Source organism: Carettochelys insculpta, chromosome 1 (genome assembly GCF_033958435.1).
Source record: "Carettochelys insculpta isolate YL-2023 chromosome 1, ASM3395843v1, whole genome shotgun sequence".
NCBI lineage: Eukaryota > Metazoa > Chordata > Testudines > Carettochelyidae > Carettochelys > Carettochelys insculpta.
The window spans coordinates 272564606-272578070 of NC_134137.1; the positions used below are offsets into that span (position 1 = coordinate 272564606).

Below are 13465 nucleotides of genomic sequence, written 5' to 3' on the forward strand. Positions count from 1 at the left end.
ATTTGTTCCACTCCTCGTCTAAAATGGTGGTGTCTGAAAGCCATTTCTCATGAGCCCATCGATTGTGAGACTACAGTGGAAGGATGGACAGACAGCTGTCTTTTAACTGTGTGTGTATATATATATATATATATATATATATATATATATATATATACACATATACATACACACACACACTATTTCATCTTGGTTGTTGTAAGGACATATAAACTCTCCTGGTATTTTATTCAGTTTAAAATAATTTTGTAAGGAAAGATTAAAAACTGAAACTGTCCTCCTCCTTTTTTAGATGAAGCAACCCTTAATCAGGTCCCAGTTTGCTTGTACCTACAAAGATGACCTGATGACTGAGAAGAAGGGTCAGTATTTCTTCAGTAGGAGCCAGCTACCAACTTGTATACATCCAGCACCAAAAGAAATGCTTGCTGTTTCTTTTAAACCTGAACCTTTTGCAGGTAAAACTGAATTATGTCAGAGTGAATGAGAAAATGTAATATCTGATCTTTCAGGTGTTGCAACTGTTTGTTTCTATCAGACAAAGTACTATATCAATCTTTATTAAAAATCAAATGTGAAGGATTTTTTCCCAGGAAAAACAAAACTGAGGATATACTATCTATGCACAAGTTACAATCAGTAAAAATGGACATAAGATATTTTTAGTTTATGAGAAATAAGTGCTTTGAAGTTAGTAATGTAAATTGGAATTGATTTTTTTTACTGTCATCATAATTTCCAAATAAATTTTAACCAACACTATCTAAAGTTTATTTTTTCTTATTTTATGGAGATAACCTAATCCTTGAGTGAAATTTATATTTTGAAATGAAATAAACATAGCTAGTTAATTTTAATTTTTAAACAATAAGACATTATAAGAAGTGTATTATTATAAATCATTGTTAGGGCATAAGTATATTTATCCTTTGCAACATGTTGACCTTTGTATATAAACTTATTTTTGGAAGTTAATGGTTATATTTGTGCATGTCAATGTAATTTCATTTCAAATTTTTTAATAGTAAGATGTCTGTTTAGGTTTGTTTATAGTGGGTGGCTAGATGATGGACACGTTATTTTTATTCATTTTATTTTAGAAAGCACTCTTGTTAAAATGACTTGACTTTGTATCATTTAAATCACAGGAATATCCTGGATAACTACGTTAGAAGTTATAACTATTTTTTCTTCTCAAAATATTTTGTTCCCCTACACAGCAGATGGTGTAAAGTCACCTCCAGAAAGACCATCACTTGGAACCAGTTCTGGAAATGTTCATCAGAATGGAAGTAAAAGTGAAAAAACAAAAAGATGTCAGCCAAGAAACAAGAGCTCAAAGAGGAATTACATGGATATGAATAGTGAGAAAGTCATTGGCAATAAAGAAAATGAGCCCCCTCAGTACACAAATATTAAGAGACCCAAGATATCAAACATACTACAAGAGAAATCGGACAGCAAACTAGATGGAGCAGGAAAAAGCAACAAGACTGTAGTCACGAATAAATTGATCACTGGTCAGAGAAAGTTAACCGACTTTTTTAGACTATGAATCTTATTTTTATTTTGATGTACATAGGAAATTTACTGTTCCATAATAAACATTGTACATTTTGAAGAGACAAGATCACAGGTGCATTATAACATTTTTGGCTCCATAGTGTCCAAATATATTGTGTGAAAGTAAGTTACTTTTACAATTAATTAAACAAATAGAGTGGCAAGTCTTGATTGTGCAGAATTCTCAGTTTCAGTAACAATACATCATAACTATTACAACTAGGTTATCTAGTGACAATATCAATTATGTTTTCTTCTACTCTGAAACACGGATAGAAATATCTAGAAGTACATATATAGCAATACGAAAAGCACAATAACTTCAAGTTTCATGAAATTGGCAGCCAATGTTTCTTCAGAGAAGAGACCAAAAGTTTCATACTTGCCAACAAGGTCGGTAGACTCTTCCCAACATACATCTGAGCACTGAAGAAAAGAATAATTTTACTACTTTTTATATTTTAATAGAAACATTCTGTGGACAAATATACATGTACTTACTATCAAAATCTCTCCGTCCTATAGGAAATTTAGCTGAGTTTTCTTCATCCACGGTCTCTCTCCTTTCCTGTGTTGATTCAGTATTCTGAATTTCAGTGTCAACTGGAAAAGCCATAGATCCTTTCAATGCAAGATAAGGTAGCTGTTTTATTCCTAGGTTCAGTGGGAGACCATGGCTTATGAAATTGTGTTTGGAACCTATATTCTGAAGTAAGAAAAAAAAGCATTTAAATTTTAAAGACAAAATGTTAACATTGTACTTAGTTCTTTTTTTGTTTTTATTTTCCCCATTCAGAAAAAGACATTAAAATTAATTTGAAAATGTACAATGGAAAGCATATTGGAACTTGAAAGCATATTGGAATTTTGTCTGACACCTTACAATCAAAGTGCTTGTTAAAATAACGTGAATTATCAGATTAATTTCCATTTAATTATTCTGTGGGGTTGAAATCCTGTTGGTATGTATGGCTAATCCTGTTTACTTTTTTATTAAGATACATTTTTACTACAGAAGGGGGAAAAATTTTGAACAGTGATATCTAAATAAAATTAGACTATTTTTTGCAGGTTCTAACCACTGGAATGTTGGTGAAAATCAGGTCAATGCTTTAGATTCCCAAACTCAGATTTAGGCAACTAACATTAGATACCTATGTTTTGAAAACCTTATCTTACAGTAATTACATAATCTTGCAACTGAAACCATCCACCTCAGCATTTTTTTAAATTGTAAGCTGATAGTCCTTTAAAATGACTTTAAAATGGTCTTCAATTCATATTTTAGAGTTGAATAAAAATGGAAACTCACTAAGAATTTTGGATTTCTGTTTTCTTCTTCATCCAGAAAGCTGCTATCCTCCATCTTGTAGCGCTCAACAGAAGGTGTAGCCTCTGTCTTCTCTGTCTTACCTCCATTCCAAAGAGTTTTGCCTATATTGAGAGTATTTAGCATCATATCATCATCATCTACCTTTCTCATAGACTTCGAAACTGAAAGTGAAAAACCTTGAGAAAAGAGAGTGAAAATTAGTATTAACATGTAGGACGAAATATGCATTCTTAGCTGCTTACTGTTTGCATAGAAGATAAGCAGGTTTCAGATATTTAAGACAGTTCTCCCACATAAATGAATGTGTTCTCCAATCTCATCTACCTTTTATATATTATACAGATTGAATAGAAACCACTTCAGTGGCTTGTGAGTTCAGCCTGTCTAAATGACTCATAATAAAGAGGCTAATGTTTTCAATAATACTTTAATTCCATATATTGGTTAGAACTACTTAAACATGGGTATTTTCCCCCAATGGATTATTATCTCCTTTGTAGACTTTCAGAACAGTACAGATTAGCTGGTCCTTTTAATGGATCAAGTAGCAAAATTCACAGGATACCATAATCTCTACGTATGCTCTTTTTAAGATGGGCCTTAATTTTCACTTAAGGCAATTTTAGAAAAGAACTAATTTACACATGTAAGAAAGAGGGTCAGCAAAGTAATGTATTTTGTTTTAAACACTGATCTATTTTATTTTAAAGTGGAAAGGATTTTGAAGGTGGCAGTGGATTAAAATACTACCATTGGCTTAATGAAAACAAAGCTGAAACTTTAAACTTGTATCGCGTAACCAGTGTACCTGTTCATCTGAAGATACAGCTGGCAATCCTCACTAACTGCGAATCCATCTACTTGCCATAGTTGGGAGGTAATTTTCAATTTGAAAGGAACAGTGCTGCAAATACCAATAGGTCAGTGCCCAGATAGTAATTTAAGATGCTCTGCCACACAGATTTCAGGCAGTTTCTCTCACTCACTCTGATCAGAAAATTCAATTTTTGCCTCAAAGAATTTTCCAGAATTAATGCCCTATTGTCTCCTCTTGTGTTTTAGGTACAGGCTGAAAGTCTGTGAAAGGAAATTACTGTGAAGATTCTTACGCCTTATGCTGTGTGAGGGGCAATATTTGTCCCTACATGGGGAAAGTGTAAGAGACCTGCCCATGCCTTCAAGATCCTTTAGGAAGCTATTTGGCCATGTCTACACTAGAGGTCACTGTCAATAGAGAACCTCAGCAGTTCCTCAGTCAACAGATAGCATCTACGCATACAAGCAGATTGAAAGAGCATGTCGACAGAGAGCAGCCAGACTGCCTGTCCCTCTCTCGACAGAATGGCTGACTGGAATCTCTGCAAACAGGGCTGCCCGAGGAACCGGAAGCCCTCTCTGTCAACAGAAGTTTCTACACCGGCACTCTGTCAACAAAACATTGTCTACAGAGGTGAACAGGGATAACGCTGCCTACTGAGCTGCTGAGTTTTGTCATCAAACTCTTGGCAGAGCACTTTAACTCAGCAAGTTTTTTTGACAAAAGCCCAGTTTTGTCAACAGAAACTACCTGTGTAGACGCAACGTTAGATGCCAGGTCCACCTTCATAGTGACCCCGTATCTCTGCACCAACTCTGACTTCTGTGTATGTGCCCTGCAAGGATATGGGAGTTCTGAACCCATACCCATGTAGTTTTTGTTCTTCTTCGAGTGTCCCCGTGGGTGCTCCACAATAGGTGACGGGCTTGCCCGGCGCCGCAGATCGGATCTTCCAAGCAGTTTCTGCCGGACCGCGCATGCGCCGGCGCGCGCCGCTCCCTTGCGCGCTCCTGGCCATGTGCGCGATCCGGTCCCCTCCAGTTCCTCTTAACCGCCGTCGGCTGCAGACGGAATCCGACTAGGCTAAGGCCAAATAGCGTAGTCAACGACTTTATCTGTTTTCTTTGAAGTTTTTTCAGGTACTTAGGCTACTACAAGTTAGCCGGTTGTTATTTTGCAAAAAAAAAAACAACAAACTACGAGCGGGACAGCTTCAGTCCAGTCCCAGTAACAAGCGCCGGAGGCCAGGAGCTAGGGCCATCAGCCCTCCTGCTGAGGCAGGCCATCGGACGGGGAAAACGGCCCAAAGAAGGTGCTAAGTACCCGCTTAAAAACTCAAAGACTCACCAACAATGTCCTCTTCAGGCTTTAAAAAATGTGAGTCCTGCCGAGAGGCGATGCCAGCGTCCGATGGGCACAGTCTATGCATAAGGTGCCTGGGGGAGTCCCATGTGGCACAGAAATGCGCCTTCTGTGCTAAATTAACGACCAGAGCACGGAGAGACAGGGAGATGCGGATTAAAATGCTGCTTCTTGATAAGGCCCTCCAGCCAGGCGTGCCGGAGCGGCCGCAGCAGGAGGGACCCTCCGGGGCCCTTAAAAGAAAAGCTGCCTCCCTCACTCCATCAGCGCAAAAACGGAGGAAAGTCTCTCCAGCCCGATCCCTGCCGGCAGCAACAGTGAGCGGGACGGGAGGAGCAAGCAGCCCCCAGCCGCAGCAACAGCTGATCGGCGGCGGCACGGAGAGCCACATGGAAGCGGCTCAGCCTCCGATAATCAGCCAGCCTCCCCGCACCGCAGGCAGGGCGGCGGCTAAACAAGCGCCGGTACCGGCGGCACCGCAGGCAGCCGCACCGACCCCCAGGGAACCGGCGGTGCAGAGTGCGCAGGCACGTAGCCTGCAGGCGCAGAAGGACACCGCACGTGTGGCACCGCCTTCGAGCGTGCCTAGCACGGTGTCGACGGGGCCGGGATCCCCCGTGCGTCAGGGGGCGGAGTTACCTCCTCCTCCAGGGAGGGGGAAGGCTGCACACAAGAGGAGGCATTGCAGCCCCTCTCCGGACAGGGCTGTGGAGCTGCTTTCTCACAGCCCTCCGCTCATGTTGCAGACTCCAACCAGAAGGCAGGGGTCCCCCCTAGCCTACCCGGAGCCCCCTTCTCCATTTTTACAACCAGCCTCACCATGGCTGGCACCACCTTCACCCTTCCTGGGGTTTGAACCGCTGGACTATTATGCGAAATCGCTCTCTCCAGTGTCTCGACGATCTCCCTCCCCCAGACGCAGAGGGTACGCACCAAGGGAGTTGTCTAGGTCACCTTCCCAAGAACAGTGCCTATACTGCCATGGTCGCCCCTACCACGCGGGGCATAGACACCATCGGCAATCTACTAGGGAAAGATCCCCACAGACTATCTCGTACCCCCGAGGGCAATTGCGACCGGGGACAGAGACTCAAGCATCTCAGGGGGGACTGGTCATGGAACCCCGAGATTTTCCCTCGCAAACCTCCAGCGAGAGGGTGTACCATCACCAGCAGGAACCGGAAGGGTCCAGAGAGACGTACCCCAGCGGTTCCTCGCTCTCCTCCCCGGACGGGGCTACGGCCCTGGGGGACGTCCATCCTACGGACGATCTCAAACAGTTTCAGGAGCTGTTTAAGAGGGTGGCCTTCACGCAAGGCATCCAGACAGCAGAGGTGCAAGAGAAACACCATAAGCTCCTCAAAAATTTGAGACCTCCGGCCTCCTCCAGAGTAGCAATACCGCTTGATGAAGCGATCTTAGAGTCCGCCACTACGATATGGCAGACCCCTGCAACTATTCCGCCTGTCCAAAAGAGAGCGGATAAGAAATACTTCGTGCCGGCGAAGGGCATGGAGTTCCTGTTTAGCCACCCACAGCCAAACTCCTTGGTGGTGGAGTCCTCGCAACAAAGATCAAAAACATCTCAATTTAAAACAGGGGGAACAAACAAAGATGCCAAGAAGCTAGAGCTGTTCGGCAGAAAGGTCTACTCCTCCTCCACTTTAACGGTGCGAATGGCAAATTACGCAGCGCACTTAGCGAACCATAATTTTGACAACTATTCCAGGTTAACCTCCCTCATGGACTCGCTTCCAGAGGACAAAAAGCCGGTCCTCAAGGCCATAGTGCAAGAAGGCTACGCGGCTGCGAGGACGGGAGTTCAGATTGCTTTGGACGTTGCGGACACAGCAGCACGTTCCACAGCAACCGCAGTGGTGATGCGAAGGGAGTCCTGGCTCCAGACCTCGGGTATACCGAGGGATCTGCAGGCGAAGATAGTTGACCTTCCCTTCGACTCGCAGAAGCTGTTTGCTGAATCAACTGACTCGGTCCTTCATTCCAGTAAAGATTCAAGAGCCACACTCAGGACCCTGGGGATTTACACCCCTCCATACACAAAGAAAAGGTACTATCCTCAGCAAAGGCGGTACCAGTACCAGCAACAGTGCCCCCAGTATCACAGGGGTTACGAGCAAGGGCGACATCAACAGCACCAGCAGTACAGAACTCCCAGGCGACGCTCACAACAGAGCCGTGCGTCCTCGGGGCGGGGCCAAAGGCCACAAGTTTGACATACAGATCCAGGGCTGCGCCATCACTACCATCACACAAGGTCATCCGAAGCGGCTATTCCACCATCGCCTCCGACCATTCTACGACCAGTGGCAAAGGATCACCACAGACAAATGGGTGCTGGAGACCATAGCCACGGGGTACGCCATCCCCTTCCAGTCGCTCCCACCATCGCGACCTCCACCCAAGCCCCACCTCCAGGAGGCCTCCCATGTAGCCAGGCTCAGGCAGGAGGTGGCCCATCTCGTGCTCATAGGGGCAGTGGAAAGGGTGCCGGAGCAACTGCAAGGAAAAGGGTTCTACTCCCGGTATTTCCTCACGGAGACAAAGACAGGAGGCTGGAGGCCCATCTTAGACCTTCGCGGCCTCAACAGGTACCTGCGCAAGCAACGTTTTCGGATGACCACGATCGCCTCCATCCTTACAGCACTGGACGATGGAGACTGGTTCGCAGCCCTCGATTTACAAGACGCATACTTCCACATAACCATCCATCCGGCTCACCGGCGATTCCTCCGGTTCATGGTAGGCAACGAACACTTCCAATACAAGGTCCTACCGTTTGGCCTCTCCTCGGCCCCCAGAGTCTTCACCAAGACCTTGGCAGTGGTGTCAGCCTACCTGCACAGACGGGGTATTTATTTTCCCGTATCTGGACGACTGCCTGCTCAAAGGGGCCTCGAAAGGGGAGGTTCTGTGCATGATACGCGTCACAGCAAACACGTTCTCCTCACTTGGCCTGGTTATCAATCTGGCAAAATCAAAAATAGACCCCACACAGGACATAGAGTTCATAGGGGCTCGCATAAACTCGGTTACAGCGAGAGTATACCTACCATACTTGCCGGGTGCGCCGGGCTTGCCTCGTCAAGGAGAGGGTAGCGGGGTCGCAGGCCCTCCCACTCCACTGCGGCCTGGCCCGCGGCCCTGTGGGTCACTCACACACGACCACGGTGGTGGGGATCCAGGCCGCAACGCACCGCCATGGGTTTGGGAGCGTCGTTCCCCGGGCCACTTCCTACCTCTACCTCCACCAGGGGAAGGTCCCAGTCCAGCTGGTCAGGGGGTCCCGCGGGGTCGGCCCCCTCCAGATCGTCCACCTTTGGGCGCTCTGGCCAGTTGGTCATGTCCACGTCATTGGGGTAGCCTGGCGGCGGTAGCACGGTGGGCCTGAGGCGATCCTGGGCCTGGGAGCTGCAGGGATTTGCCGGAGCTCTGGGGCAGGCCGCTCCTGGGTCCTCGTGGTCACTCACCCTCGCCGGTCTGGCAGCGTCCGGGGTTTCCTCCAAGGCGGGGGGTCTCCACCTGCGTGAGGGTCCTGGCAGGTCTGGGAAGTCCGGGTAGGTCCCTTGGGGCATCTGGATCCGTGGCTAGCCTGGCGGGTCTAGGCCTCTGGGGGCTTGCTTGTCCGGACCGGCCAGCTGGTAGCGGGCTCTCTGTCCCTGGTGCCAGGAAGGTCGCGGAGGTGCTCCCTCCCTGCCCAGAGGCCCAGGCTTTAATGGGTCCCGAGCCCCACCCTTGGCCCTTCTGGCTCTAGGCCCTGCCCTCTGAGGGGTGGGCCACTGGTGTTCTGGCTCCGGGCCCACCCCACCAGGGCCTCTGTTTAGCCTCCTCTGCCTCTGAGTCAGCAGGAGGCCATACTGGCTCACTACACTCCCCGCCTCAAGTCCGTCTCCCGTGCCATGGGGGCAGACTCCTCCATCTCCCCCAGGTGGGAAAGGAAGTCAGTGTTTGTATGGTCCTTACCTGTCCGATGACGTACATCGAAGGCGTAAGGCTGTAACGCCAAATACCAGCGCATGATTCGGGCGTTGGTGTCCTTCATCTGGGACAGCCACTGTAAAGGAGCATGGTCCGTAACTAAGGTGAAGGGGGCTCCCAACAGGTAATATCTAAGGGCGTCACAGGCCCACTTCACAGCCAGGGCCTCCCTTTCTATTACCGCGTAGCGTTGTTGTCTTGGAAAAAGCTTCCGGCTTATATAGACTACCGGGTGATCTTCCCTGTTAGTCTCCTGGGATAGGACAGCCCCTAGGCCTACCCCTGAGGCATCAGTTTGCAGGATAAATGGACAGGTGAAGTCGGGGCTATAGAGGACAGGTTCCTGCATTAGGCACTGTTTCAGTGTTCGGAATGCCTTCTCCGTAGCTGCGGTCCATACCACCCTTTGTGTCTGGGCCTTTGTGAACAGCTGCGTCAGGGGGGCGGCAATTGAGGCAAACTGCGGGATAAAGCATTGATAGTAACCTGCCAGTCCCAAGAACCGTCATACCTGCCGTTTGGTACTGGGTGGAGGACAGGCCGCTAGGGTTTGCACATTGTCCACGAGGGGTTTTACCCGGCCCCCTCCTATAGTGTACCCGAGATAGGTTGTCTCTTGCCACCCAATGCGGCACTTCTTCGGATTCGTCATCAGGCCGGCTGCCCTCAGGGACCTAAGGACCGCGGCCACCTGGTCCAGGTGTTCCGCCTAATGGCGACTATATACCACAATATCGTCGAGGTAAGCCGCGGCGTAGTCCCGGTGGGGCTGAAGTAGATGGTCCATAAGCCGCTGGAAGGTCGCCGGGGCGCTGTGGAGACCAAAGGGCATTCGGATAAACTGGTACAGTCCTGACAGAGTGGCAAAGGCTGTCTTCTCCCGCAAAGAAGGTTCTAAGGGGATCTGCGAGTACCCTTTACTGAGGTCGAGGGTGCTGAAATAGCGGGCCGCCCCCAGACGTTCCAACAATTCGTCAACCCGGGGCATTGGATATGCATCAAATTTGGAGATCGCGTTCACCCGCCTAAAGTCAATGCAGAACCTCCGAGTGCCATCAGGCTTGAGCACGAGGACTACGGGACTGCACCACTCACTTTGGGATGGTTCTATCACTGCCAGGGCCAGCATCGCCCGTACCTCCTCTTCCACTACTTCCTGCATCCGGAAGGGTAGTGGGCGCGTGGCGTCGCGAACCACCTTCCCGGGCTCTGTACAGATAACATGGCAGACCAGGGAGGTGTGTCTGGGGAGGGCGGTAAAGTTATCCTGGAATGCTTGGAGGAGGCACCGGGCCTGCTGACGTTGTTCTTCTGTCAGCGTTGCCCCAAGGGCCGGTTGTGCAGGTTCCTCCCCATGAGGCACCTGGGGTCCCAATTCGGGGTCCGGGGGCAGGGGTTTATCATGAAGCCCTCCCGGTCCTGCCCCGGTTTTAAGAGGTTGACATGGTATTGCTGCGTTTTCTTTTGGCGGTCTGGTTGGTGAACTTCATAGGTAACAGGTCCCACGGCTCGAATAATCTCGTAAGGTCCCTGCCACCTAGCCAGCAACTTAGATTCGCTGGAGGGTGGCAGGACTAGGACCTGGTCACCTGGCTCGAAACTGCGGCTCCGCGCCTCCCGGTTTTAGGTTCGGGCTTGGGATGCCTGTGCAGCTTTCAGGTTTTCCTCTGTGAGGGCCCCCATCTGTTCCAGGTGCTTCTGGAGCTGGAAGACATACTCTAGTAGCCCCTTTGAGGGGGATGCAGTTTGCTCCCAAACCTCCCGCATCAGGTCGAGCACTCCCCGCAGCTGGCGGCCGTATAGTAATTCAAATGGGGAGAAATGCTTGGAGGACTGGGGAACCTCACGGATGGCCAAGAGTAAGGGGGGTAGCAGCTGGTCCCATCGGTGCAGGTCCTCCGGGGGAAACTTCCGCATCATGTCTTTCAGGGTGCGGTTGATCTGTTCTACCAGCCCGTCCATCTGGGGGTGGTATACAGAGCTATGTAGCTGTTTAATCCCCAGGAGCGCACAGACCTGCTTCATCAGGCGGGACGTGAAATTAGTTCCTTGGTCTGTGAGAAGCTCCTGTGGCAGCCCCACTCGGGCGAAGATCTTCATTAACTCTCCAGCGATGGTGCGGGCAGTAATATTGTGTAACGGGATGGCTTCCGGGAAACGGGTGGCATAGTCTACAAAGACCAGCACGAACTGATACCCCGCCACGCTCTTAGGGAGTGGGCCCACCAGATCCATGGCCTCCCGCTCAAACGGGGTCCCCACGACAGGCATTGGGATTAACGAGGCCTTAGGTACCCACAGGGGGGCAGCAAGCTGGCATGCGGGGCAGGAACTGCAATAGTTCTTGACCTCCTGGTGGACCCCTGGCCAGAAGAACCGGGAGAGTATCCGGGCTAATGTTTTTTCTTGGCCCAAGTGCCCGGCGGCGGGGATATCATGGGCTAACTTCATTACAGCCTGTCGGTGGCATTTCAGCACCAGTAGCTGTGTTCTTTGCTCCCGGGTCTGGGGGTCCCGGTCCACCCGGTACAGCCGTTCCTGGCGCAGCTCAAAGTGGGGCCACTGTGTCATGAGGTGGGGGTCTGTTGCCACCCTGTCGACTGCTGCAACCTGGGCATAGGCCCGGCTTAGTGTGGGGTCGTCTCTCTGGTCCTGGCAAAAATCCGAGGTCACCCCATTGTTGGGGCTGGTCCCCTTTGAGCCCTTGGCTGGTCCTTCCGTCCGTGGTACAAGGTCTAGCCCTGTCCCCTCCTCGGGGGGATCCTCCGGCGTGTCTCCCTCCAGGACAGGGGTCACCTCCCCCTTGAGTCCGGTGGCTGGGCGGAAGATACCTACGAAGCCTGGCCAGTCCCGGCCTAACACCACTGGGTATGCCAGTTGGGGTGCTAGGCCGACCACCAAATGGTGGGTCACTCCTGCCACCGTCAGGGGCACCCGCACACTAGGGTATGGACGTATGTCGCCATGAATGCACTGCAGCCAAATGGTCCCTAGAGTGGGGTCAGCCTCCAGGCCGGCCCGTTGGTGGACCAGGGACTGGCTGCACCCTGAGTCCACTAAGGCGACCATGGCCTCAGTTCCAACGAGGACCGGGACTGTAATCGTGGGCGCCTGTGGGGGTCGGGCCCTCCTTTCAGCCGCCCATACTTGGCCAAAGCTGCAGAGTTCTTCTGGACAGTCCCTTTGGAGATGTCCCCATTGCCCACAGAGGAAGCAGGGTCCCAGCGCTGGTTGGGGCCCCCCGTGGGTCTGGCGCCCACCTGGACCTGGTAGCCGCGTGTTGGTAGCCCCCTTGGGTCCCGTCTGGGGTTTACTGGGGCCTGGCTTCCACGGTAGCCTCCGATGGGGACCGGTTGATTCCCATAGCAGGCCGGGCAGTTCAGAGCGGGGCTCCCCTTGTTTCTCGACTCCACAGCGAGTGAGCCGTGACAACTGGGCCGAGCCCGTGGGTGCCTCTGGCTCCTCCACGGCGAGGAAGTCCTCCATAAGGTTGATGGCAGCCTGAATGGTGGTAGGTCGGTGGCGCCGCACCCAAGCCCGCCCTCTTGGAGGGAGGATGCAGAGGAACTGCTCTAAAACAATCTGCTCCATGAGCTTTACGGGGGCCCTCACTTCCGGTTGTAGCCACCGCCGGCACGCATCCCTCAACTCCTGCGCCACGCACCGCGGCCGGGCCCCTGGGGCATAGGTCAAGGTCCGGAACTGCCAGCGGAAGGTCTCAGGGCTAACACCCAGGGCATCGAGGATGGCTGCTCTCACCCGATCGTAATCTTGGACGTCTTCAGTAGATAGTGCCCGATAGGCCCTCTGGGCTCCCCTGGTCAAATAAGGGGCCAGCAATGTAGCCCACTGGTTCCGAGGCCACCCAACCACCACCGCTACTTGTTCAAAGGTGACTAGGAAGGCCTCCGGATCATCCGCTGGTCCCACCTTGGTTAACCGTACCGGCAGGACTGATGCAGGGCCCTCCCCTTGGGTTCCCTGCTGTGGCTCTGCCGGCAACGGCACCAGGGCTGCCAGTTGCTGTAGACATTGTCTCTGGTGCTCCTGGTTCTGGGCCATCAGTTCAGTCAGCAGCTGTGTCTGCTGTGCTCCCAGCTGCTGGAGCAGCTGCTGTTGCTGCTGTAGCTGGGCAGTCTGCTGACTTTCTGCTAAGTACTTCAGCAGCTTGTCAATCTCCATCGTTGGAGCGGGGATAGCAACAACAACAAAAAAAACCCCAGTGGATAGTTACTCGCACCGTCTGGGGGCGTCTTCTGCTCTGTGGGCCCGTGAGCCCACTCCCTCACCCCTTATGTCAGGGGTGGGGACTAAGTACCCACATTCTCCACCACATGTAGGAGTCCAGAGCTAGGGCGGTGCCTGTAGCTCTGGAGGGGACCGTAGCCACACCG

General features: G+C 50.8%; 2 protein-coding genes across 2 annotated transcripts in view; one reads left to right on the forward strand and one right to left on the reverse strand.

Moving 5' to 3' along the window:
• PARPBP (PARP1 binding protein) overlaps nucleotides 1–2183 on the forward strand; it is an 88224-nt gene extending 86041 nt beyond the window's left edge. The window contains exons 11-12 of the mRNA XM_075007631.1: nucleotides 293–458; nucleotides 1224–2183. Coding sequence (XP_074863732.1) covers nucleotides 293–458; nucleotides 1224–1555 — 498 coding nt within the window. The 3' untranslated portion in view covers nucleotides 1556–2183. The remainder of the gene's footprint in view (nucleotides 1–292; nucleotides 459–1223) is intronic.
• PMCH (pro-melanin concentrating hormone) lies at nucleotides 1940–3124 on the reverse strand. Its single transcript, XM_075007676.1, has 3 exons — nucleotides 2876–3124; nucleotides 2065–2269; nucleotides 1940–1989 (listed from the first exon to the last, which is right to left on the reverse strand). Exons 1-3 carry the CDS (start codon nucleotides 3122–3124, stop codon nucleotides 1940–1942), a joined length of 504 nt encoding a protein of 167 aa, XP_074863777.1.
• Between the last annotated feature and the right edge of the window lie 10341 nt (nucleotides 3125–13465).